The 24842-nt window shown below is 46.9% G+C and overlaps 1 protein-coding gene across 2 annotated transcripts in view; it reads right to left on the reverse strand.

Annotated features, from left to right (window-relative positions):
* LOC134928840 (protein lifeguard 2-like) overlaps positions 1–22675 on the reverse strand; it is a 64417-nt gene extending 41742 nt beyond the window's left edge. For both annotated transcript variants that reach the window (XM_063924805.1, XM_063924804.1), the window contains exons 1-2: positions 22601–22675; positions 3566–3873 (exon numbers count right to left, since the gene is read on the reverse strand). In XM_063924805.1, coding sequence (XP_063780875.1) covers positions 3566–3869 — 304 coding nt within the window. In that variant the 5' untranslated portion in view covers positions 3870–3873; positions 22601–22675. The remainder of the gene's footprint in view (positions 1–3565; positions 3874–22600) is intronic.
* Between the last annotated feature and the right edge of the window lie 2167 nt (positions 22676–24842).

Raw genomic sequence — 24842 nt, forward strand, 5'->3', positions numbered from 1 at the left:
ATTGTCTGCAGTCTCGCAACTGCCACATGGAGCTTACACAGAAAGGGCAATCACAGCCCCTCCAGTTGTGGGCCCTGTAGGAGGTGTACACCCTGCTGTCTTTGTAGTTTCAGTTTATAGTATGAAATATCTGGGCTGCTTATAATATATTTGTTTGAAAGTGTTTTTTACACATCAGATCAACAGTTACAGTTTACTAATGAAGTATTTTGCTATTCCTTCTTTGGGAAAGAGGTATTTCTATTAATTCAGTAATGTGAGTGCACAAGTTTACTAATCTAAGACTTAGGGGGACATTTACTAAGCAGTGATAACAGCAGAGAAGTGAGCCAGTGGAGAAGTGCCCATGGCAACCAATCAGCACTGAAGTAACATCTATAATGTGCATACTATAAAACTATACAGAGCTGCTGATTGGTTGATGGGACAAATTCTCCACTGGTTCACTTCTCCGCTCTTATCACTGCTTAGTAAATGTCCCCCTTAGACAGGTTTCTATGTGGGCTGCTGTGCTGCCGAACTTAACAAGCTCAGGAATGCGAGGTTTTGATAGGTAACACGAGATGGTGTTAGCTTATACTAGTAGCCTATAGATCCGGATCCCTCTCTGACAGCCCCTGGTGAAGCATGCACCGGCCGATGGTTGTGCATGCGTAGTGTGTGCCAAGGACCCGAACCAGGTAGAAGTGTGAGAGCGTTACACTGTCACACTACTTCAAGCTCTTTACCAGGATGGGCTCTTATCTGCCCGTTTACTGGCAAGAGAAATATAGTAAATTTGCGTGAAAATTTTCATTTTCACATTTCGAATTGACTACAAAAATATTTATCACATCCAGGGCCGGCGCTACCCGCTCAGCGAAGGGATGCAGTGCAGGGAGGCGCTGGGACGGATAGGCGCTTCCCCTGCCCTGCATCCCTTCCCTGCTGCGCCGTCCTGTCCCCCCTGCTGCTGCTGCCAGCTGCTTTGTCTGTCACTGTATGACATGAAAAGCCTCCTCCCTCCCCTCCCCTCCCCTCCCCTCCCCTGTGTGACAGCGCTGTGTACGGGGCAAAAGGGGCGGAACTACATGGGATGGAAGGGGCGGGGTTAAATGGGACAGAAGGGGCGGAGCTACACGGACCAGGCTGCTGTACGGAGGGAGACTGGCTTAGGTAAGTGGAGGGTGAGAAAGAAATGTGTATGTGTGTGTGCGTGTATGTGTGTGTATATGTATGTGTGTGTGTGTGTGTGTATATGTATGTGTGTGTGTGTGTGTGTGTGTGTGTGTGTGTGTGTGTGTGTGTGTGTGTGTGAGGTATGTCTGTGTACGCGCGCTTTATGGACGCTAGTACTGGGGGGGGCATTACATATAACTACGCTACTACTGGGGGGGCCTTTACATGTAAGGACACTACTACTACTGGGGAGGGCATTACGTATAAGGACGATACTACGACTAGGGGGGAATTACGTATAAGGATGCTTCTACTACTGGGGGTGCACTACGTATAAGGACGCTACTACTACGGGGGGGGGGGGGCATTACGTATAAGGACGATACTACTACTAAGGGGGGGAATTACGTTTAAGGACGCTTCTACTACTGGTGAGTGTACTACGTATAAGGACGCTACTACTATGGGGGGGGCATTACGTATGTGGACGATACTACTACTTGGGGCCATTATGTATAAGGACGCTAATGTTACTAGGGGGGCATTACGTATAACAATGCTACTACTACTCGGGTGAGGGCATTATGTATAAGGACGCTACCACTACTAGGGGGGAATTACGTATAAGGACGCTACTACTACTGGGGGGCATTATGTATAAGGATGCTACTACTACTGTGGGTGCATTATGTATAAGGATGCTACTACTACTGGGAGGCATTATGTATAAGGATGCTACTACTACTACTGGGGGGGCATTATGTATAAGGATGCTACTACTGGGGAGGCATTATGTATAAGGATGCTACTACTGGGGAGGCATTATGTATAAGGATGCTACTACTACTACTACTGGGGGGGCATTATGTATAAGGATGCTACTACTGGGGAGGCATTATGTATAAGGATGCTACTACTACTACTACTGGGGGGGCATTATGTATAAGGATGCTACTACTACTGGGAGGCATTATGTATAAGGATGCTACTACTACTACTGGGGGGGGCATTATGTATAAGTACACTACTACTACTGGGGGGGCATTATGTATAAGGATGCTACTACTACTGGGGGGCATTACATATAAGGACACTACTACTACGGGTGGGGCATTACGTATAAGATGAATAAGATTGTGCTACATTGTGGCGTAATTTTAAATGGGGGTACTATTGTGTGGCCATGCCGCTTACTTGTGAGACCACACCCCTTTTCCCGGCGTGCGCCAAAGGAATATGGGAGGGCGCAAATTTATAGTTTGCAGGGGGGCGCCGAACACCCTAGCACCGGCCCTGATCACATCCACATTACAAATGCGTATTGTAATAAATATGCCCCAAACAGTTAAAAAGTAATTTAATATAATTTTATAATTTAAATATATTTAAAACTTGACACTATTTTACTGTTTAAAAGAATATGTTTAAAACAAAATAAATAAGCAGTAATAATTAGTGTTTGACTGTGGCATGATGGCCTCTTGGGGGAATGCAGAATCTCATGCTAAAGGGGTGTGGTCATGAACCAGAGGGGTGTGACCAGTCACCACAGGCGCATGGCTAACTGCTGTATATTAGACGAATCATGGTGTAGTTTCCATGGACGTAAGCAAAACATTCATGTTTATCAGTCATCCTGCTCCAGGTAAATGTTCTTCTATAGAGTAACAATGTATAATTCGAATACACAGTCTGGAACCTGACCACTAGATGAGGAAGTAAGTAGGTCCTTAGGCCGTTGGGCCCACCGGGAATTTCCCCTTTTGCCCCGTGGACCTTTCCACCCCTGATAATCATATGGAAACACAATATTTATGTTCAAATATCTGCCATCATTCCCAGTGGGAAAATTTGGACAAATGATTCCATTCCACCAGTCAGCCAACTAAGATATATTATGAGTGATTTAATACACATTTTGGAGTAAACATGGCTGGCCCCACAAATTTTTGGACACTGGACTGCTGTTAGGTAGGCACTCAGTTGAGGTTACGTTATTACCTTGTGTTCAATTAAGTCCTGCTTCTTATTCACCAGGGAAAGCGTTATAATGGGGAAGATGGAACGACAGCTACAATTCTCCACATTAAAATAAGCCCATCATCATGACAGTAGGATGTTGATCAGCCATTCAGTTGGCCACACGGTTAGCCATAAATCTTAGGTATTCAAATTGTATTGCTATTTTCCTCATAAAATTATGCACATTTTCTCCTTTTAAATATTTAGGGAGACAATGGGGCTGATAGTGTAAGGGGTGTATATGCCCACATGGCACTAGCCACTCCCACACAGGACTGGCCAGACCCACACAGCACTGGTCATACCTCCTCTGTTTTTTATAATACACCCTCAGTCATTTTCAGCCCCAGGACCATGTGGCCCTTGATCCAGCTTTGCCACTCACCTCTTCTGATGGATTGCTCAGAGAAGGGGCTGCTATCCTGCAGGCCGGCAGAGTATTCTGGGGGTGTTTCCGCATCTGGTTTGGGCCCATTCTCGGATTCAAGGAAAGCAGAGTAGGGCTGGTCTGGTGAAGTGTATGTGCTGTACGCTGGGCTCTGTACCGAGTAAGGTGGTGGAAGTGGCATGGAACTCTGGTAGTTTGGTACTGGTGGAGGGTAGGCAGGGTTTTGTGCTCCATAAACATAGGTTAACTGAAGGTTACTGTTGACGATGTTGACATTCTGCACATTTTCCTGCATTGTCATTTGTCTGTAGAAAATAAAAGATAAAGTTATAATTGCTTATGGGAAACATTAGTACAACCTGAATTTTGCTCTAAAAAGTAATCTAAGTGAAGCGGGAAAATACCAGTTTACTATGTGTGAGCATATTATCTATACTTTACCCACTGTCACAGTGCGGCCTACCTGTATGGTGGTAGAAGTGGGACCAGTCAGAGCCGGCCCTAACCCATATGATGCCCTAGGCAAGATTTTGGCTGGTGCCCTCTAGCATCGCCACTAGTTTCGCCTCTGACCCTGCATCCCTTTCCCAGCACCATCACCCCTCACCCATAGCAGTCCTTATTTTGTTGTTCCTACCTCCTATATTTTAAATAGGAACAGCCCAGACATTAAGCACACAGTCTAAAAAGGGGCGTGTTCTTGCTGGAAAGGGACATGGCCACACAATAGTACCCCCAATTCAAATTACGCCACACAGTAGTGCAACTTTATTCACATTTTATCATGCGATAGCATCCCTTATTCACGTTACATCACAAAGTAGTACCACTTAACCTTATATACGTTACTCCTTACAGTAGTGCCCTTTATATACACTTTACATCACACTGAATTGCTCCTTATGCACATTACACCACACCATATTGCTCTTTATTCACATTAGACCACACAGTAGTGCCCTTTCTATACATTACGCCACACAGTAGAGCACCTTATACACATAATGCAACACATTAGTAATGCATTTATACACATAATACCACGCAGTAATGCCCCTTACACATATGACACACATTATTAATGTCCTTATAAACATAATGCGCCTTACACATTATGCCAATCTTTATTAATGATAATAAATTAGGTTTCTATAGAAACACTAAGGAGCGCTAATAATATATTCATAAAAGTGATATTTTATTGTTTTTTTCGAAATTAATTACCACAATATAAACAATTTATCTAGTAATTACAAGGTAACATAAAACCACATTAATAATTGAATATGCAGAATGTATATATAGCCAGCTGATTAGCTCATTTTAGAGAAGCAGTACTGCAGTCCAAGGTAAGACGTTATTTATTAAGGAAGTCCTCCAATTTGGTATAGTAAAATATGAAATGAAAAAAGCGTCCCAATGATTTTTTGGATAGAGGATGCTTTATATTTGTTGTAAAGTTCCTCGTTTAAGAGGCACTGATCTCACCCGTGGTGACTGGTCTCCGCTGATTTCCGTCGGTGGCAATTTGCAGCATGAACTACGAGCGGCTGGAAGTAAACCTCCTTAGCATGTTAGGAGGAAGCGCCGCGAGTTCTCAGTAGTCAGTCTGCAGACAGGCTTCTCAAGCACAGCGGTGGAGCATAAGGATGTACCGTCTCATCAGGCGCCAACAAGGGGGATACCTCGAGATTAGAGCAGGGTATTAGAGGATAAATCAGAACTCCTTTAGTGGACAAGCAGTGCCCGCAGCCCTCAACGCGTTTCTCCGCCCTAAACGAACGGCGGTTTCATTAGGATTTCATTAAATTATCTATTTATTGTAACTCCTTTCTCAATATCTGTTAGGTTCCTGGTGCTCAGAACAAGGGAGATGTTATGAAGTGAGTCCAGAGCACCAGGACGTAATGCTGGGAAAGGGGAATGGAAAGGGAATAGCCCCTGGCGCCCTATCTCCGTTGTCTCGCCCGTGCTGTCAGTACACTCTTGCGAGACTATGGTTGCTTGAGCCCATGGCAGCCGCGTTTGAAGGGCGGATTACGTCTGCCCAACTTCGATGCCCCCTCAGGTCTTAATGAGAGACAAAGAGTGAACCGAGACAGGGTGATAACAAGGGGCCCTCTAACTAAACAACAAGGCCAGGGGCTACTAACAAACCTAAAACCAAAGTATGTGCGGCTTGCCGCCAAAGGAAAAGAACAACAAAGGAAATGCTGACCACACGCCGACACAATACTTTTGTGTACCGGCGGTGACAGCATAAGCAGAACCCTCTGCAAAACACCAGTGACAGAAATAATAACAGAATACAGCGGCCTAGGCCGACGGACGCGGCAGAGCCGCTACTCACAGAACCGGTACGAATACTGGCAAACGGACAGGAACCCCCAATGCTGCCGACACAGACTCTCAGAACTGGAGGACAGGCAGAATCCCAAACGACAGACCGGTGGACACCAAGAAGCCAGAAACTCGACCAGGCATAGGCAAAGCCACAGGACTTCTGGACAGGAACGCTTCACGGCAGGACACGTGATCAGACACAGGAATCAACACAGGGACTGACACAGGAATCGACACAGGAAGCAGCTCGACAGACACTGCTACACAGGAGCTCAGGAACTGGCAGGAACAAGCTCAGAACTCAAGCAGACTGGAAACCTAGAAATATCACCAGCCTCTGTGAATTGCACTGAGCCAGCATATAACAGAGAGGCCTAATTAATAATATCATGCAGCTGCCCTGTTGCATGACTCCAAACTGACAAGATGCAATTAGCAGCCAGGTGAGGCTGAACACATGGGAACAAGCTGCAATTACACAGACTAACCGGCAGCAACCAAGAGTATTCTTAAACAGAGCAACGGGAAATCCTGGCCTGCAAGACAACTTATAAACATAAAATAGGAATGAACCACTACCTGTGGTTCATAACAGTATCCCCTCCTTAAGGGTGAGCTCCGAGCACCCCATGACACCCACGGGGAACATGAACAGAAGAATAACATAAAATACCTAACTGACATGCAAAACAGGAATGAGCCACAGCCGTGGCTCATAACAATATCTTTATCTTGTTCTATAGTCTTTATACACTAACATTTATTGAAGAATAGTATTTAAATCTATTATATAATCTGCTACTGTGCGTGTCTAGCACAAGCACAGTGAGAGGTGTAGGGAGGCCCCTCCCCTCACAGCTCTCACTGGCTGCCTCAGGGCTGTGGATGTACAGGTCAGCAACCAGCACACCTTCCCCTAGGGGAAGGTCACACACTCACATACCTTACATAGCACCAAACTTTCCCTTCTGTCAGTGCCCAGGGCACCATGAAAACAGAAGCATGTTGCTGTAAGTGATGCAAGCAATGCATGCATGCTCACTGCAAGCATATGTTGCAATGGGGTTCACTACGATCTGCCGGGATAACAAGGGATACAAAAAAAAACCTGACACACTGGTCTAACAGTCAAGAAAACAGAAACAAGCTGTAGTAACAGCTTGTAACAGTGCCCTCCCCTTGACGGTGGCCACTGGACACAAGACTAGGAAAAAAATCTTTTTCTTTTTTTTTTATATCAAGGCAAGAGTCAAAAATTATTTCTTTTTCTTCTTCTTCTTGTTACAAAGCTCCTTAGGTCTGACCAAGGTAATTCCCCAAACATTGTCTGAACTGACGGTACCACCCAGCAAGGCTGCGTTCAAATCAGAGATAGGTTTCTTACCCTTGGGAGCTGAACTTTACGGCAAAGTACTCCTATTAGAAGAAGAATTCAGAAAAGCACATCCTGCAGTCAAAACAACGGGCTGAGACTCTTGTGCCGAGTTTACAGTACTTGGTGGACTCTCAGCAGACAAGACGGGTGACTTAGAGGAACCTGAACCAATTTCTTTGGAACCATATCTTTTAATAATTGCATCACAGAATGCTGTGGAATCCTGAAGAATGGGATCTTCAGCTTTCATTAGGCTGGTCGCCCAATCAAAAGGCTCTCCTCTAAAAGAATAAATCAGATAGAGCCCAAGGTTCTCTAAAGTGATGCCCAGAAATGGTCTAGACAACATAATAATGTAATAGTGTTTGAAAAGCGCCAGAAATTGGGCTAAGTCCCCATCAAAGATTATGGATGTTGAGATATCAACAGAGTCAGGATCTGTTTCCTTCCCATCTGACTGACTGGAGTGCTTTGCTAGGACCTGGTCACTATTGACCTTACTCAAGGCTGAGACTCTCTGAATCCCACCCGGGGCAGTGACTTTCTGAACCCCACACGGGGCAGTGACTTTCTGAACCCCACACGGGGCAGTGACTTTCTGAACCCCACCCGGGGCAGTGACTTTCTGAACCCCACCCGGGGCAGTGACTTTCTGAACCCCACCCGGGGCAGCGACTTTCTGAACCCCGCCGGGGCAGTGACTTTCTGAACCCCGCTGGGGCAGTGGCCTCCGGGAACCCCGCTGGGGCAGTGGCCTCCGGGAACCCCGCTGAGCTCAGCACCTCGGATTCTTTTACTGGGACCGAGCCGTCGGCCTCCCCCACTGGGACCGAGCCATCGACCTCCCTAACTGGGACCGAGCCATTGACCTCCCTAACTGGGACTGAGCCATTGGCCTCCCTCTCTGAGTCGATAATTATCGAAACTTCTCCCGGGACTATGACTTCCGGAACTTTTGCTGAAGCTATAACCTTCAGCACCTCTACTAATGCTACACCTCTTAAGTTCTTTCCTGGGGAAGCGACCTCTAGACCCTTCTTAGAGGCTGCGTCTCTCGAGACCCCACTTGGGGATATTACTTCAAAGATCCCTTCTGGGGTTTTGCTTCTCGAGTTCCCTTCTAGAACTATGGTTTCAGATACCCTTTCTGGGGTTGCGCTCTTCAAGTCCCTACCTGGGGTAACAGCTTCTGAGACCCCTTCTGGTATGGAAACCTGAGCTATAATATTTGATGTCCCTCTATAAGCTAGAGCATCGGGTACCGCTCCAGCACTCTGGGCATCGGGTACCGCACCAGCACTCTGGGCATCGGGTACCGCTCCAGCACTCTGGGCATCAGGTACCGCTCCAGCACTCTGGGCATCGGGTACCGCTCCAGCACTCTGGGCATCGGGTACCGCTCCAGCACTCTGGGCATCGGGTACCGCTCCAGCACTCTGGGCATCGGGTACCGCTCCAGCACTCTGGGCTTCGGGTACCGCACCAAGATCCTGAGCATCGGGCACCTCTCCAGGACCCTGGGCAACGAGCACCACTCCAGGACCCTGGGCAACAGGCACCACTCCAGGACCCTGGGCAACAGGTACCACTCCAGGACCCTGGGCAACGGGCACCACTCCAGGACCCTAGGCAACGGGCACCACTCCAGGAATCTGGGCAACGGGCACCACTCCAGGAACCTGGGCAACGTGCACCACTCCAGGAACCTGGGCATCGGGCACCACTCCAGGGGCTTGCAACTCTGCTTCAACAGGAACCTCAAGAGAGGAGAGAAACATTCTCTTTTGATTCCTGAATCTATAATGGGGCTCCCTTGCCCAAGGACCCCAATTATAGGACAGAGAGCTTTTTAGTGTGGGTTGTGTGACAAGTACCTCTGCCACAGTAGAGACAGGAGTAGGTCTTGTATCCTGACTCAACTTGGCCAGAGGGCAAGACTCGTCACCACACTTTGGCTTGCGCAACTCACAGGTCTGCAGATAGTGGCCTAAACCCCCACAATATAGGCATAAGTTTAAGTTTCTGCGACGCAGACGCTCCTCTTCTGAGAGCCTGGGCCGCAGAAAACTTTTAAACCTTTTCTCTTCAATTAAACCAGAGGATTCTCTTGTCACCATACTGTGAACAAGAGTCTCTTTAGAGATAGATGTACTCTCAATGACTTCTGACAAGATGAGCAAGATTTTAGTCAGAAGGTTTTGCAGTTGCTTTAGGGATTGCTGCAAAACTTCTAGTTGCTCTGGTCTCAAAGCACTGAAAGCAGAGTTCAGGGCTGCGAGAGATGCCTGCAGGGCTTGCATGGTAGACATAGGAGGATTTAAAACTAGACAAGACAAGGCAAGACTAGACAAGGCAAGACTAGACAAGGCAAGACTGAATTTTTAAACTAGACAAAACAAGACTGGTTTAAAAAAAAAAAAACGGACTGGATTCTAAACACCGGACTGGATTCTAAACACCGGACTGGATTCTAAACTAGACACTGGACTGGGCCAAAAAAGAAAAAAGTTTTATTTCTTTTTTGTGGTATGGCTGGTGATAATGTTAGGTTCCTGGTGCTCAGAACAAGGGAGATGTTATGAAGTGAGTCCAGAGCACCAGGACGTAATGCTGGGAAAGGGGAATGGAAAGGGAATAGCCCCTGGCGCCCTATCTCCGTTGTCTCGCCCGTGCTGTCAGTACACTCTTGCGAGACTATGGTTGCTTGAGCCCATGGCAGCCGCATTTGAAGGGCGGATTACGTCTGCCCAACTTCGATGCCCCCTCAGGTCTTAATGAGAGACAAAGAGTGAACCGAGACAGGGTGATAACAAGGGGCCCTCTAACTAAACAACAAGACCAGGGGCTACTAACAAACCTAAAACCAAAGTATGTGCGGCTTGCCGCCAAAGGAAAAGAACAACAAAGGAAATGCTGACCACACGCCGACACAATACTTTTGTGTACCGGCGGTGACAGCATAAGCAGAACCCTCTGCAAAACACCAGTGACAGAAATAATAACGGAATACAGCGGTCTAGGCCGACGGACGCGGCAGAGCCGCTACTCACAGAACCGGTACGAATACTGGCAAACGGACAGGAACCCCCAATGCTGCCGACACAGACTCTCAGAACTGGAGGACAAGCAGAATCCCAAACGACAGACCAGTGGACACCAAGAAGCCAGAAACTCGACCAGGCATAGGCAAAGCCACAGGACTTCTGGACAGGAACGCTTCACGGCAGGACACGGGATCAGACACAGGAATCGACAAAGGGACTGACACAGGAATCCACACAGGAAGCAGCTCGACAGACACTGCTACACAGGAGCTCAGGAACTGGCAGGAACAAGCTCAGAACTCAAGCAGACTGGAAACCTAGAAATATCACCAGCCTCTGTGAATTGCACTGAGCCAGCATATAACAGAGAGGCCTAATTAATAATATCATGCAGCTGCCCTGTTGCATGACTCCAAACTGACAAGATGCAATTAGCAGCCAGGTGAGGCTGAACACATGGGAACAAGCTGCAATTACACAGACTAACCGGCAGCAACCAAGAGTATTCTTAAACAGAGCAACGGGAAATCCTGGCCTGCAAGACAACTTATAAACATAAAATAGGAATGAACCACTACCTGTGGTTCATAACAGTATCCCCTCCTTAAGGGTGAGCTCCGAGCACCCCATGACACCCACGGGGAACATGAACAGAAGAATAACATAAAATACCTAACTGACATGCAAAACAGGAATGAGCCACAGCCGTGGCTCATAACAGTACCCCCCCCTTGAGGAGGGGCCAAAGGACCCCAAAATACAGACTATCCAAAACAAGGGATACAAAAAAAACCTGACACACTGGTCTAACAGTCAAGAAAACAGAAACAAGCTGTAGTAACAGCTTGTAACAGTGCCCTCCCCTTGACGGTGGCCACTGGACACAAGACTAGGAAAAAAAATCTTTTCTTTTTTTTTTTATATCAAGGCAAGAGTCAAAAATTATTTATTTTTCTTCTTCTTCTTGTTACAAAGCTCCTTAGGTCTGACCAAGGTAATTCCCCAAACATTGTCTGAACTGACGGTACCACCCAGCAAGGCTGCGTTCAAATCAGAGATAGGTTTCTTACCCTTGGGAGCTGAACTTTACGGCAAAGTACTCCTATTAGAAGAAGAATTCAGAAAAGCACATCCTGCAGTCAAAACAACGGGCTGAGACTCTTGTGCCGAGTTTACAGTACTTGGTGGACTCTCAGCAGACAAGACGGGTGACTTAGAGGAACCTGAACCAATTTCTTTGGAACCATATCTTATAATAATTGCATCACAGAATGCTGGGGAATCCTGAAGAATGGGATCTTCAGCTTTCATTAGGCTGGTCGCCCAATCAAAAGGCTCTCCTCTAAAAGAATAAATCAGATAGAGCCCAAGGTTCTCTAAAGTGATGCCCAGAAATGGTCTAGACAGCATAATAATGTAATAGTGTTTGAAAAGCGCCAGAAATTGGGCTAAGTCCCCATCAAAGATTATGGATGTTGAGATATCAACAGAGTCAGGATCTGTTTCCTTCCCATCTGACTGACTGGAGTGCTTTGCTAGGACCTGGTCACTATTGACCTTACTCAAGGCTGAGACTCTCTGAATCCCACCGGGGCAGTGACTTTCTGAACCCCACACGGGGCAGTGACTTTCTGAACCCCACACGGGGCAGTGACTTTCTGAACCCCACCCGGGGCAGTGACTTTCTGAACCCCACCCGGGGCAGCGACTTTCTGAACCCCACCCGGGGCAGTGACTTTCTGAACCCCGCTGGGGCAGTGGCCTCCGGGAACCCCGCTGGGGCAGTGGCCTCCGGGAACCCCGCTGAGCTCAGCACCTCGGATTCTTTTACTGGGACCGAGCCGTCGGCCTCCCCCACTGGGACCGAGCCATCGACCTCCCTAACTGGGACCGAGCCATTGACCTCCCTAACTGGGACTGAGCCATTGGCCTCCCTCTCTGAGTCGATAATTATCGAAACTTCTCCCGGGACTATGACTTCCGGAACTTTTGCTGAAGCTATAACCTTCAGCACCTCCACTAATGCTACACCTCTTAAGTTCTTTCCTGGGGAAGCGACCTCTAGACCCTTCTTAGAGGCTGCGTCTCTCGAGACCCCACTTGGGGATATTACTTCAAAGATCCCTTCTGGGGTTTTGCTTCTCGAGTTCCCTTCTAGAACTATGGTTTCAGATACCCTTTCTGGGGTTGCGCTCTTCAAGTCCCTACCTGGGGTAACAGCTTCTGAGACCCCTTCTGGTATGGAAACCTGAGCTATAATATTTGATGTCCCTCTATAAGCTAGAGCATCGGGTACCGCTCCAGCACTCTGGGCATCGGGTACCGCACCAGCACTCTGGGCATCGGGTACCGCTCCAGCACTCTGGGCATCGGGTACCGCTCCAGCACTCTGGGCATCGGGTACCGCTCCAGCACTCTGGGCATCGGGTACCGCTCCAGCACTCTGGGCATCGGGTACCGCTCCAGCACTCTGGGCATCGGGTACCGCACCAAGATCCTGAGCATCGGGCACCTCTCCAGGACCCTGGGCAACGGGCACCACTCCAGGACCCTGGGCAACAGGCACCACTCCAGGACCCTGGGCAACGGGCACCACTCCAGGACCCTGGGCAACGGGCACCACTCCAGGACCCTGGGCAACGGGCACCACTCCAGGAATCTGGGCAACGGGCACCACTCCAGGAACCTGGGCAACGTGCACCACTCCAGGAACCTGGGCATCGGGCACCACTCCAGGGGCTTTCAACTCTGCTTCAACAGGAACCTCAAGAGAGGAGAGAAACATTCTCTTTTGATTCCTGAATCTATAATGGGGCTCCCTTGCCCAAGGACCCCAATTATAGGACAGAGAGCTTTTTAGTGTGGGTTGTGTGACAAGTACCTCTGCCACAGTAGAGACAGGAGTAGGTCTTGTATCCTGACTCAACTTGGCCAGAGGGCAAGACTCGTCACCACACTTTGGCTTGCACAACTCACAGGTCTGCAGATAGTGGCCTAAACCCCCACAATATAGGCATAAGTTTAAGTTTCTGCGACGCAGACGCTCCTCTTCTGAGAGCCTGGGCCGCAGAAAACTTTTAAACCTTTTCTCTTCAATTAAACCAGAGGATTCTCTTGTCACCATACTGTGAACAAGAGTCTCTTTAGAGATAGATGTACTCTCAACGACTTCTGACAAGATGAGCAAGATTTTAGTCAGAAGATTTTGCAGTTGCTTTAGGGATTGCTGCAAAACTTCTAGTTGCTCTGGTCTCAAAGCACTGAAAGCAGAGTTCAGGGCTGCGAGAGATGCCTGCAGGGCTTGCATAGTAGACATAGGAGGATTTAAAACTAGACAAGACAAGACAAGGCAAGACTAGACAAGGCAAGACTAGACAAGGCAAGACTGAATTTTTAAACTAGACAAAACAAGACTGGTTTAAAAAAAAAAAAACAGACTGGATTCTAAACACCGGACTGGATTCTAAACACCGGACTGGATTCTAAACTAGACACTGGACTGGGCCAAAAAAGAAAAAGTTTTATTTCTTTTTTGTGGTATGGCTGGTGATAATGTTAGGTTCCTGGTGCTCAGAACAAGGGAGATGTTATGAAGTGAGTCCAGAGCACCAGGACGTAAAGCTGGGAAAGGGGAATGGAAAGGGAATAGCCCCTGGCGCCCTATCTCCGTTGTCTCGCCCGTGCTGTCAGTACACTCTTGCGAGACTATGGTTGCTTGAGCCCATGGCAGCCGCGTTTGAAGGGCGGATTACGTCTGCCCAACTTCGATGCCCCCTCAGGTCTTAATGAGAGACAAAGAGTGAACCAAGACAGGGTGATAACAAGGGGCCCTCTAACTAAACAACAAGGCCAGGGGCTACTAACAAACCTAAAACCAAAGTATGTGCGGCTTGCCGCCAAAGGAAAAGAACAACAAAGGAAATGCTGACCACACGCCGACACAATACTTTTGTGTACCGGCGGTGACAGCATAAGCAGAACCCTCTGCAAAACACCAGTGACAGAAATAATAACGGAATACAGCGGCCTAGGCCGACAGACGCGGCAGAGCCGCTACTCACAGAACCGGTACGAATACTGGCAAACGGACAGGAACCCCCAATGCTGCCGACACAGACTCTCAGAACTGGAGGACAGGCAGAATCCCAAACGACAGACCAGTGGACACCAAGAAGCCAGAAACTCGACCAGGCATAGGCAAAGCCACAGGACTTCTGGACAGGAACGCTTCACGGCAGGACACGGGATCAGACACAGGAATCGACACAGGGACTGACACAGGAATCGACACAGGAAGCAGCTCGACAGACACTGCTACACAGGAGCTCAGGAACTGGCAGGAACAAGCTCAGAACTTAAGCAGACTGGAAACCTAGAAATATCACCAGCCTCTGTGAATTGCACTGAGCCAGCATATAACAGAGAGGCCTAATTAATAATATCATGCAGCTGCCCTGTTGCATGACTCCAAACTGACAAGATGCAATTAGCAGCCAGGTGAGGCTGAACACATGGGAACAAGCTGCAATTACACAGACTAACCAGCGGTAGCAACCAAGAGTATTCTTAAACAGAGCAACAGGAAATCCTGGCCTGCAAGACAACTTATAAACATAAAATAGGAATGAACCACTACCTGTGGTTCATAACAGTATCCCCTCCTTAAGGGTGAGCTCCGAGCACCCCATGACACCCACGGGGAACATGAACAGAAGAATGACATAAAATACCTAACTGACATGCAAAACAGGAATGAGCCACAGCCGTGGCTCATAACAATATCTTTATCTTGTTCTATAGTCTTTATACACTAACATTTATTGAAGAATAGTATTTAAATCTATTATATAATCTGCTACTGTGCGTGTCTAGCACAAGCACAGTGAGAGGTGTAGGGAGGCCCCTCCCCTCACAGCTCTCACTGGCTGCCTCAGGGCTGTGGATGTACAGGTCAGCAACCAGCACACCTTCCCCTAGGGGAAGGTCACACACTCACATACCTTACATAGCACCAAACTTTCCCTTCTGTCAGTGCCCAGGGCACCATGAAAACAGAAGCATGTTGCTGTAAGTGATGCAAGCAACGCATGCATGCTCACTGCAAGCATATGTTGCAATGGGGTTCACTACGATCTGCCGGCGGCCGGCCTCCCGGCGACCAGCATACCGGCGCCGGGAGGCCGGCCGCCGGCTTACCGACAGTGTGGCGAGCACAAATGAGCCCCTTGCGGGCTCGCTGCGCTCGCCACGCTACGGGCACGGTGGCGCGCTACACTATTTTATTCTCCCTCCAGGGGGGTCGTGGACCCCCACGAGGGAGAATAAGTGTCGGTATGCCGGCTGTTGGGCTCCCGGCGCCGGTATGCTGGTCGCCGGGAGCCCGACCGCCGGCATACTGAAGACCACCCGTTGCAATGTGTACGTGTCGCCATGACACAGAGCATAAGCTACGAGGCATAAGCAGCTCAGTTGACTGGCAGAGGAACATATAGATACATTGGAGAGAAAGGGGGGATGGATGGGAGAAAGAGGGGAAGATAGAAAGGGGGATGCACAGACAGAGGATGGGGAAAGACAGAGACACTTGGGAGAGAAATCGGGGAAGGTGGGGGGTGGTGTAGTAAAGTGGGGAGAAAATAGAGAAAAAAATCTCCTGCAATGTTGAGCACAGTAGCTATCAACCTGGCGACTGACAGTTTAAAAATACTGTATAAAAATATTGTATTATTGGTTTTGTATTAACTTTGTGCTTTGGTTTTGGTTTTGGCAAAACCGTCCTTGCGTGTTTTGGTTTTCGATCTGTATTTTTTTCCAAACTGTATAAAAACTATTAAAAACAACATATTTTGGGCTTTTTTTCTGTTCCTACAGTATTAATGACCTCAATAACAGTAATTTCCAGTCATTTCCTGTCAATTTTGACAACCTCACAGCTCACAATATTGTTTTCATCCAGTTTAGGCCAAAGGCTGCCGCAAGTTGGCTTGTTACTAAGCTATAGAGCAGCAGCATAAACATACGGCAGTTTATTGCTCATTTATGAAACATTGTCACACAGCAGTGGCAGAAACGAAAAGTGCAAGATGGAATTGTCCTTGGGACATCCCATCCAACTTTATGATGGATAATAAAACAAGCATGTACAGTTTAACAAACCAAGCACTTTAATGACAGGGACTGCCACTTTTGTGTCTGAAGTGCTTTGTTTGCTTAGGCCCTCACAAAACACGCTACCAAAGGGCTAAAGGCAGCTAAGTAACAGTGCTGTTAATGAGCTCTACAGTGGCAAGTTGTCATCGTCATTATCATCCTCACTCTCACCTTCATCAGTGTTTACATCATCCTCACGTTTAAGAGAGGAGGAGGCCCATGTGCAGCATCCTCCATCCAGGCCCCTCCTCTCTGTCATCAGTGGCACTGTAGAGAGTCTGAGCTCTAGAGGCGTCAGACTCTGATGCGCATGCGCCGATCTCCAGGAAAATAGCTCGGTATCCATTTTCCTGGTGATTTCTCTACTGCATTAGTAACCAGCCAGCTTGCTGCAGCCTTTGGTCTGAACTGGATGAGAGCAATATTGTGAGCAGTGAGGTGGTCAAAATGTACTAGAAATTAATGTTATTGAGGTCAGTAATACTGTAAGAACAAAAAAGGTCCACAATATATGATTTTAGCTTTTTTTGTCATTAAAAAAAATATATAAAAACAAAACAAGCCACAGCATTTAGGCAAAACCAAAACTTGTTGATGATTTAGAACCAAAACTAGCAAAAATGGTCCATGGCACATCTCTAGTCATGACTTGTGGCAGCAGCTGCAGTGCTATTATTTAGTTGCTGCTCCTGCTCTTCTCTCAACTGATTGTTATCCATATCGATGAACATACACAGGTTGTACAGATGAACAATTTTTTTCACTCTTTTTGCAAATGACAACTCACACTGCGGGGAGTCACACAGCTTATATTTATGTGAACAAAGTCGCAGTGTGGTAGAGTGCACACAGGTTTCACAAACAAAAGAACCATTTTTATTTTTGTTTCGCAAATGATAACTCACATTGGGGAGTCACACCACTTATATTTTTGTGAACAAAGTCTAAGTGGGGTACAGTGCACAATCGTACAGACAAAATAACAATTTTTTTACTTATTTCTCAAATAACACAGTGGTGAGTCACATCGCTTTTATTATGTGAACAAAGTCGCAGTGGGGTACAGTGCATGCAGGTTGTACGAACAAAAAAAAAGTATTTTTTTACTTTTTTGCAAACAACAACTCACACTGGGGGTCATTCTGAGTTGTTCGCTCGTTGCCGATTTTCGCTATATTGCGATTAGTCGCTTACTGCGCATGCGCAAGGTTCGCAGAGCGCATGCGCTTAGTTATTTTACACAAAAGTTAAGTATTTTACTCACGGCATAACGAGGATTTTTCATTGTTCTGGTGATCGTACTGTGATTGACAGGAAGTGGGTGTTTCTGGGCGGAAACTGGCCGTTTTCTGGGCGTGTGCGAAAAAACGCTGGCGTTTCTGGGAAAACCGCGGGAGTGTCTGAAGAAACGGGGGAGTGTCTGGGCGAACGCTGGGTGCGTTTGTGACGTCAAACCAGGAACGAAACTGACTGAACTGATCGCAGTGGCAGAGTAAGTCTGGAGTTACTCAGAAACTGCTAAGAAATTTCTATTCGCAATTCTGCTAATCTTTCGTTCGCAATTCTGCCCCAGAGGGCGGTGGCTTAGCGTGTGCAATGCTGCTAAAAGCAGCTAGCGAGCGAACAACTCGGAATGAGGGCCACTGTGTGGAGTAATATTGCTTATATTTATGTGAACAAAGTCGCATTGGGGTACAGTACATACAAGTAGTACAAAAAAAATAACAATTTTTTAAAACTGCTTTTTAAATGACAAGTCACACGCTTATGTTTATGCGAACAAAGTTGCAGTGGGGTACAGTGCCTTCATTATTTATGTGAACACAGTTGGGTACGGCCCATGGAGTCACAGTACAGCACCAGTGTGACACACTTAGACAATAGATGTAACCAGTGGCAGCACCATTCCAATTGCCACCCCAAACACTGGCAATCATCGCTGTCTGGGACTCACTGGCAGTTAGTGTGGCGCCCGTGTTTGAATTTTGGACTGCGCTGCAGCAGCACTGGTTGTAACTAAGTTCCTGCACTATAAAAGTAATAAGCATTGACTTGCTAACAGCCCTGTAAATAGGTGTGTGTAGACCGTGCTTTGCCCACAGAGCATTTGCCCTGTGGGTGCACATTTCACAAACACCCCGATTGGCTGCCTATCACCCTGTGTGCTCCGCTGATGGCCACTCTGACCACTTCCCCCGCTCCCGTACCCCTGTGTACTCTGCAACTAACGCCTGCAGCACCAAGCTCCCACTCTCAGAGCGGGAGCCTCTGCGGCTGGTGCTGCATATATAGTAATAGAGCAGTCAGCGCTGGCAGAGTCTCTCCCCCATGTGCAGCACTCCCGCCCCCACTCTTGTCTTGCAGACAGTGTACAAAGGGAGTTTCAGGTCAGGAGCCGGCAGCAGCGCAGAAGGGAGAAAATAATGTAAGTATCTACACACACACACACTACACTACAGTACACTACACTACAGCACACTACACCCTAAGGGTAGTGGGGAGGATTTAAAAGGGCTCTACCTGGTGTAATGTGTATAGGGGGCTCTGCCCAGGGCTGTAGAGAGCCACGCCAGGCCCCAGTAAAGGGGGGCTTGGCTTAAAAAGGGGCATGGCAATGCCCTTTACTATTAAAATATTAATATAATAATATGACAGGGGGACACAATTTTAACACAGGTGGGGCAAGGGGGGCGCGTGGAAGTACACCAACTTCCTACCTTACTTTATCAGGAAGCGGGTCTCTCCTCTCCGGCCAGCTCCTTCTTCCCAGTGATATGTGTGAAGATGATGCTGGCCACTAGAAAGCAAAGAGCCTTGCACAGTGCCAAAGTCTTTTCTTTCTATGTGTGATGGCATCTTCCCAAAGATATCACCAGGAAGATGACGATGCAGGCAACAGTGCAGGTATTCTGGGGTAGGGTATTGGACCCGCCCCCTCCTTCTCAGCGGCACTGGTTCTACCCAGAGTAATGTGTATAACATGCTCTACCTGACATGTGTATAAGGGGCTCTACCTGGTGTAATGTGTATAAGGGGCTCTACCTGGCATAATGTGTATAAGGGGTTCTACCTGGCATAATGTGTGTAAGGGGCTCTACCTGGTGTAATGTGTATAATGTGCTCTACCTGGCAAAATGTGTATAAGGGGCTCTACCTGGCATAACATGTATAAGGGATCTACCTGGCATGCAATGTATAAGGGGCTCTACATGGCATAACGTGTATAAGGGGATCAACCTTATGTAACATGTATAAGGCGATCTACCTGGCTTAATGTGTATAAGCTGATTTACCTGATGTAACATGTATAAGGGGCTTTACCTAGTGTAACATGCATAAGGGGCTCTACCATGGCATAATGTGTGTAAAGGCTATACCTGGCATAATGTGTGTAAGGGGCTCTTCTTTGGTGTACTGTGTATAAGTGGCACTACTGTATGGTGTGATTTGAATAATGGACACTACTGTGCAATGTAGTGTGGATTGGTACTATTTTGTGGCCATGGCGCTTCCCCATGAAGCCACTTCGCTATATTTTTTAGCACTATCCCTAGTGGTGGGGGGCACCAATTCTCTTTCTGGCACAGGGCATCAAAATGTCTAGTTACAACTCTGCTTGATGTCTGCACTGTAATCTAGCTCGACTAATGTTAACAAAACTAAGGAGCTTGAAAGGACTGGAGTGGACAGATTGGTCAGCTAGGCCACCCGCTTCCTACCTTATCAGGAAGCAGGTCCCTCCTTTCCGGCCAGGGCCATCTTCCCAGTGATATTTGGGAAGATGATGCTGGCCACTAGAGAGCAGAGTCTGACACAGTGCCAGAGTCTTTGCTTTCTATATGCAGCTCCATCTTCCCAAAGATTTCACTAGGAAGACAATGCATCCGATGCCTGCAACAGCGCAGGTATACTGGGGTGGGGTATCGGACCACCCCCCCCCCCTCTTGGCAGAACTGGCTCTGCCTGGTATAATGTTTATAAGGAGCTCTGCCTGATGTAATATGTATAAGGGTTCTATCTGGCGTATTGTGTATAAGGGACTCTACCTGGCATAATGCATTTAACGTGCTCTACCTGGCATAATGTGAATAATGTGTATAAGGGACTCTACCTGGCGTACTGTGTGTAAAGTGCTCTACCTGGCGTAATGTGTATAAGGGGCTCTACCTGACATAATGTGTGTAAGAGGCTCTACCCGGTGTAATGTGTATAATGTGCTCTACCTGGTGTAATGTGTGTAAGGGGCTCTACCTGGCATAATGTGTATAAGGGGCTCTACTTGGCGTAACATGTATAAGGGGATCTACCTGGCATGTAACGTATATAGGGCTCTACCTGGCGTAATGTGTATAAGGGCCACACTCGTTCCCCATGAAGCCACACCCCTATATTTTTGGTGCACTCTCCCTATTTTATACACCAATTCTCTTTCTGGCACAGGGCACCACAATGTCTAGTTACAGTTATGCTCACTAACTGTCTGTACTGTAATCTAGCTCAGCCAATATTAACAAAACTAAGGAGCTTGAAGGGACTGGAGTGGACAGATAGGTCAGCTAAGCCTCTAGAGTGAATGGACACTGTGAACCCAGATAGGTTGTCAGCTCAACCACTGGAGTGGATGGACACAGTAGACACAGATATGTCAGGTCAGCTCAGCAACTTGAGTGGATGGACACAGTGGCCACAGTGCCCCATGTAGCACTGCAAGGGGTGCAAATACAGTGTTTTCCATACAGGGTATATACTGGCAACAGCTTTATTTTTACACTGCAATTTGGATTTCAGTTTGGACTCACCCCTCACAAATCTAAATCCCTTTAAGGGGCATATTTACTATATATCTGGTTTTAGACCTGATAATTATAATTCCTTATTGCTGCTATTCATGGAAATAAGAAGTTATAGATTGCCCAGATGTACTACTAATCATCCAACAGGGACAGGGGCTTCAAAGAAACCTGCCCCTGTGATGTGTAAGAAGGGGCAGCTGGGTCGTTCTGCGTATCTACAAATATTAAATATCCATTATCTACTATGTAGGGGTCCCTCAATTCACATCCACAATGCAGCCCCCATGGGGGTTTCTATAGGGGCTACAGTGCTTCCAGATTTACCAAGATATAGAATGTGGAGGCGGAGCATTCAGTACTTGGCCTAGATAGGATAATGCCATAGCCAGGTGTTGCCCTATAGTATACTATGGGCTACTATTATGCAAAATTTACCAGCAGATGGCGTTGCCCTATAGTAGCCTATGGGCTACTATTTAAAAAAAATTACCAGTACCCTACTCGGCAATGAGCTCCGCACATGCGTTTTCACTTTTCAGCAGACCCCACAAGCACAGAATGTCCACAGCTCACGAAATAGAAGTGAAATGATTTCTTTTGCGACCATCTCACTTCTTTTCACATTGCAGGGACGGGTCCTTTTAGAGCCCCTGCACGTGATTGTTAGTATATTCCTGCGAATGTTCATTTCTTATTGCTGTGAATAGCGGCTGGGTCTAAAATAATTCTAATCTAATGTCCGTAAATACTCCCCCAAGCCCCTTAGTAAGTAGTGGAGCAATAGTTGATTTTTAAATACTCTTTTCAATGTATTTTGCTGTTCCTAGAACTCTGTGCCTCAGCCAGCCTCACAAGCACATCCATCAGAATATTTTAATAGCATGAAGTGTCGTATTTAAATTACTGCTTTGGTTTATGCAGTCAGCTTCAGGTTTTGTTTTTTTCAGTGTAAGTAAAACCCATTGATGCCTACAGTACATTCTCCACGGACCATCCCAAGTCAAGCACAAGTGTTCATTACAAGCAAGTTCGTGTATGAATAACATACAATATCACAAGGATTTGAACTTCCATAGTGCAAACACCAGTGAGTGTCCGGTCTAAGGTGCAGTGAGTAGATAATATTTTTTTTACTTTATTTTGGAACTTTCACTTCTTTAGCAGGCAAACATTAAAATGAAATAGAAGACACACAGTTGCTAATCAGTAGTTTTTAAACATTGAGATTTCCCTAGATTTTAGGATAATAATACTTCGAATGATAATAACAAAAATAATAATGATTATTAAAAATATCCCCTAAAAAATGTACAAATGTTATACTCACAGGTCGAGGCTTAAACCCTGCTAGTCCTTCAGTGCCTGTCTGTAACAGTCGTCTACACTGAAACAGACTAATAATGAAATACTGTTTCAGTGCTAAAGTCCATGTGCTCTTATTGACCGGTGTTTACACAAGACTTTTAGTCACACACTATAATATCACATTATCATCATAACATTTCTGCTGCCTGGATTTCCCCTACAGTAGTAAGGAAATGCTAACATGCCAGTTTATGTTGTCATACTGGGATTGATTTATGTCCTCTATACAAATATTTAGCGATTGTGTAAAAGTCAAAATTGACATTTCAAACTTATGTTATCCAGTAAAAGGATATGTGTATGAACCACACTTACTTACTCTCCCAAAAAGTCTGGTAGGCTCTCGAATCTCAGATGACTCTCCGGGGCTGGATGCCCTATAGAGTGGGCAAGTCTCCCAGAGGCCGCCTGCCACCCACCCTCTTCCTAAGTGAAGTGGGCGGTCTGGGTAGCTAATTACACTATTCAAGCTGAATTACATCATCATGACCCCTCCACCTGTATTGCAATTATGGTAATTATAGCATTTTGATATGATTTTGCCATCATGCCCCCACGTGCCACCCACTTTGCTGCATCAGGTCCCCCCACAGCCAGTGCCGTTTTTTCCACTAGGCACGTGCCTAGGGGAGGCACCTGCTGGGTTTATCATGGTAGACTCCCACCCCAACCCCAGATTGAGCCTTCCTTTGGTGACAGCAATCCTGGATCAGCAGCTGCTTTAATGGGAAGGAGTGGGGGTCATGGGAGGGGGCATTGCAGGTTGTGGGAGGGAGGGTTGCGGAACACGGCAATGGGGAGTTGTGGGAGGGGAGTTCACAGGTCGTGGGAGGGGTCGCGGGTGGGAGAGTGTAGACTGAGGTAGAGGGTACCTGCTCCCGGGTCCTGGTACTGAGGTTTCCTGAATAGGGCGGAGCCAGAGGCTGAGAGCCTATCAGAGCTCTACATCTGTGATTAATTCCTGTGGCTCTGCCATACGTATCAGGACATTAGCAGTTCTTGAACGTGGCTCGGGAGGAGGCTGACACAGATCTGATGGTGAAGGTGGTGGTGGGGGTGATGATGGTGGTGGGAGCGGCCAACAATGCCTTACCCTTAAATCCGCCACTACCCGCAGCCAGAGGGGGCAGCCACAAGCCGGAAAATATGGTATGAACATATAAACCTTCAATTATGTTTTCATGTACACTGTACTCATTACACTGACATTTTAAACATGGACCTCTTATCGGGTCTTCCCTCAAGACTCGAAACCGAAAACAAGGTAAAATGCCATCTTCTTGGCATCGGATCTCACATGTTTTGGATTGCATAAAAATCTCTCTCTCGTGGTTCGGGCACCATTTCACACAGGCTGTGGAAGTGAACTCGGAAGCACAGTCCATTAATAGTTGTCAAAGTCAGTAAAGGAGGCCAGGAACACTGTATCATTTTGTGGCTGATAATGATGATGATGTTGTTTGTGTCAAAGTAAGTCAGCCACCAGTGGCAGCAGTTATTGCTCGTGATAAAAACAAAGGCCATTATCATGCCTGGGTATAAGACCAAAAAAGCCTCCTTTGTCTGTGGATTATTTTTACTCAAATCCTGACAACATTTTTTAAAGCCATCTGTACCATTTGTGAAGCCAAAGTATGTAGAGGTAGGGATGTTAACCATCTAACTTCCTCCCTGTTATGTCATTTGCAGCAAGATCATGCAAAGTACTGTATTTGGGAAAATCCAAAAAATCTGGTAAAATAATATCAAGGAATCCAGCATCAGTTCGATCCCAGCACAATGGCGTGACTACCATGGGTACAGGGGGTGTAGCTGCAATGGGGCCTGTGTTATGATCTGTTTCTATTGGATCAGCTTGCCATGTTTTCCTGCATTCCCAGTTAATTTCAGATTCCTGCATGTTCCTTTGTGTTCAGCTTCAGCTGCAGTATAATGATGAGTTTTCTCTGTGTGTGTAGCTGAACAGGTGCATTGAGTCTCCTCATCAGAGGGACTGGTCTCCCTGGCTGCTTTGATTGAGTATTATCTCCTACATTATATACTGTATGTGTTTCCTGTCTCTCATTCCACGCTGGTCATAGTTCCTTGTTGCTGCGGGAGCCCTTGTCACTGTGTTCCAGTCACTGGCTGCAGAATTCTGCAGCCAGTCTATCCACATCCATCAACAGTGACAGCTCTGGTGTCCAGCTTCTGCTCTGTACCAG

This window comes from Pseudophryne corroboree, chromosome 5 (genome assembly GCF_028390025.1).
Source record: "Pseudophryne corroboree isolate aPseCor3 chromosome 5, aPseCor3.hap2, whole genome shotgun sequence".
In the NCBI taxonomy this organism is placed as follows: Eukaryota; Metazoa; Chordata; class Amphibia; order Anura; family Myobatrachidae; genus Pseudophryne; species Pseudophryne corroboree.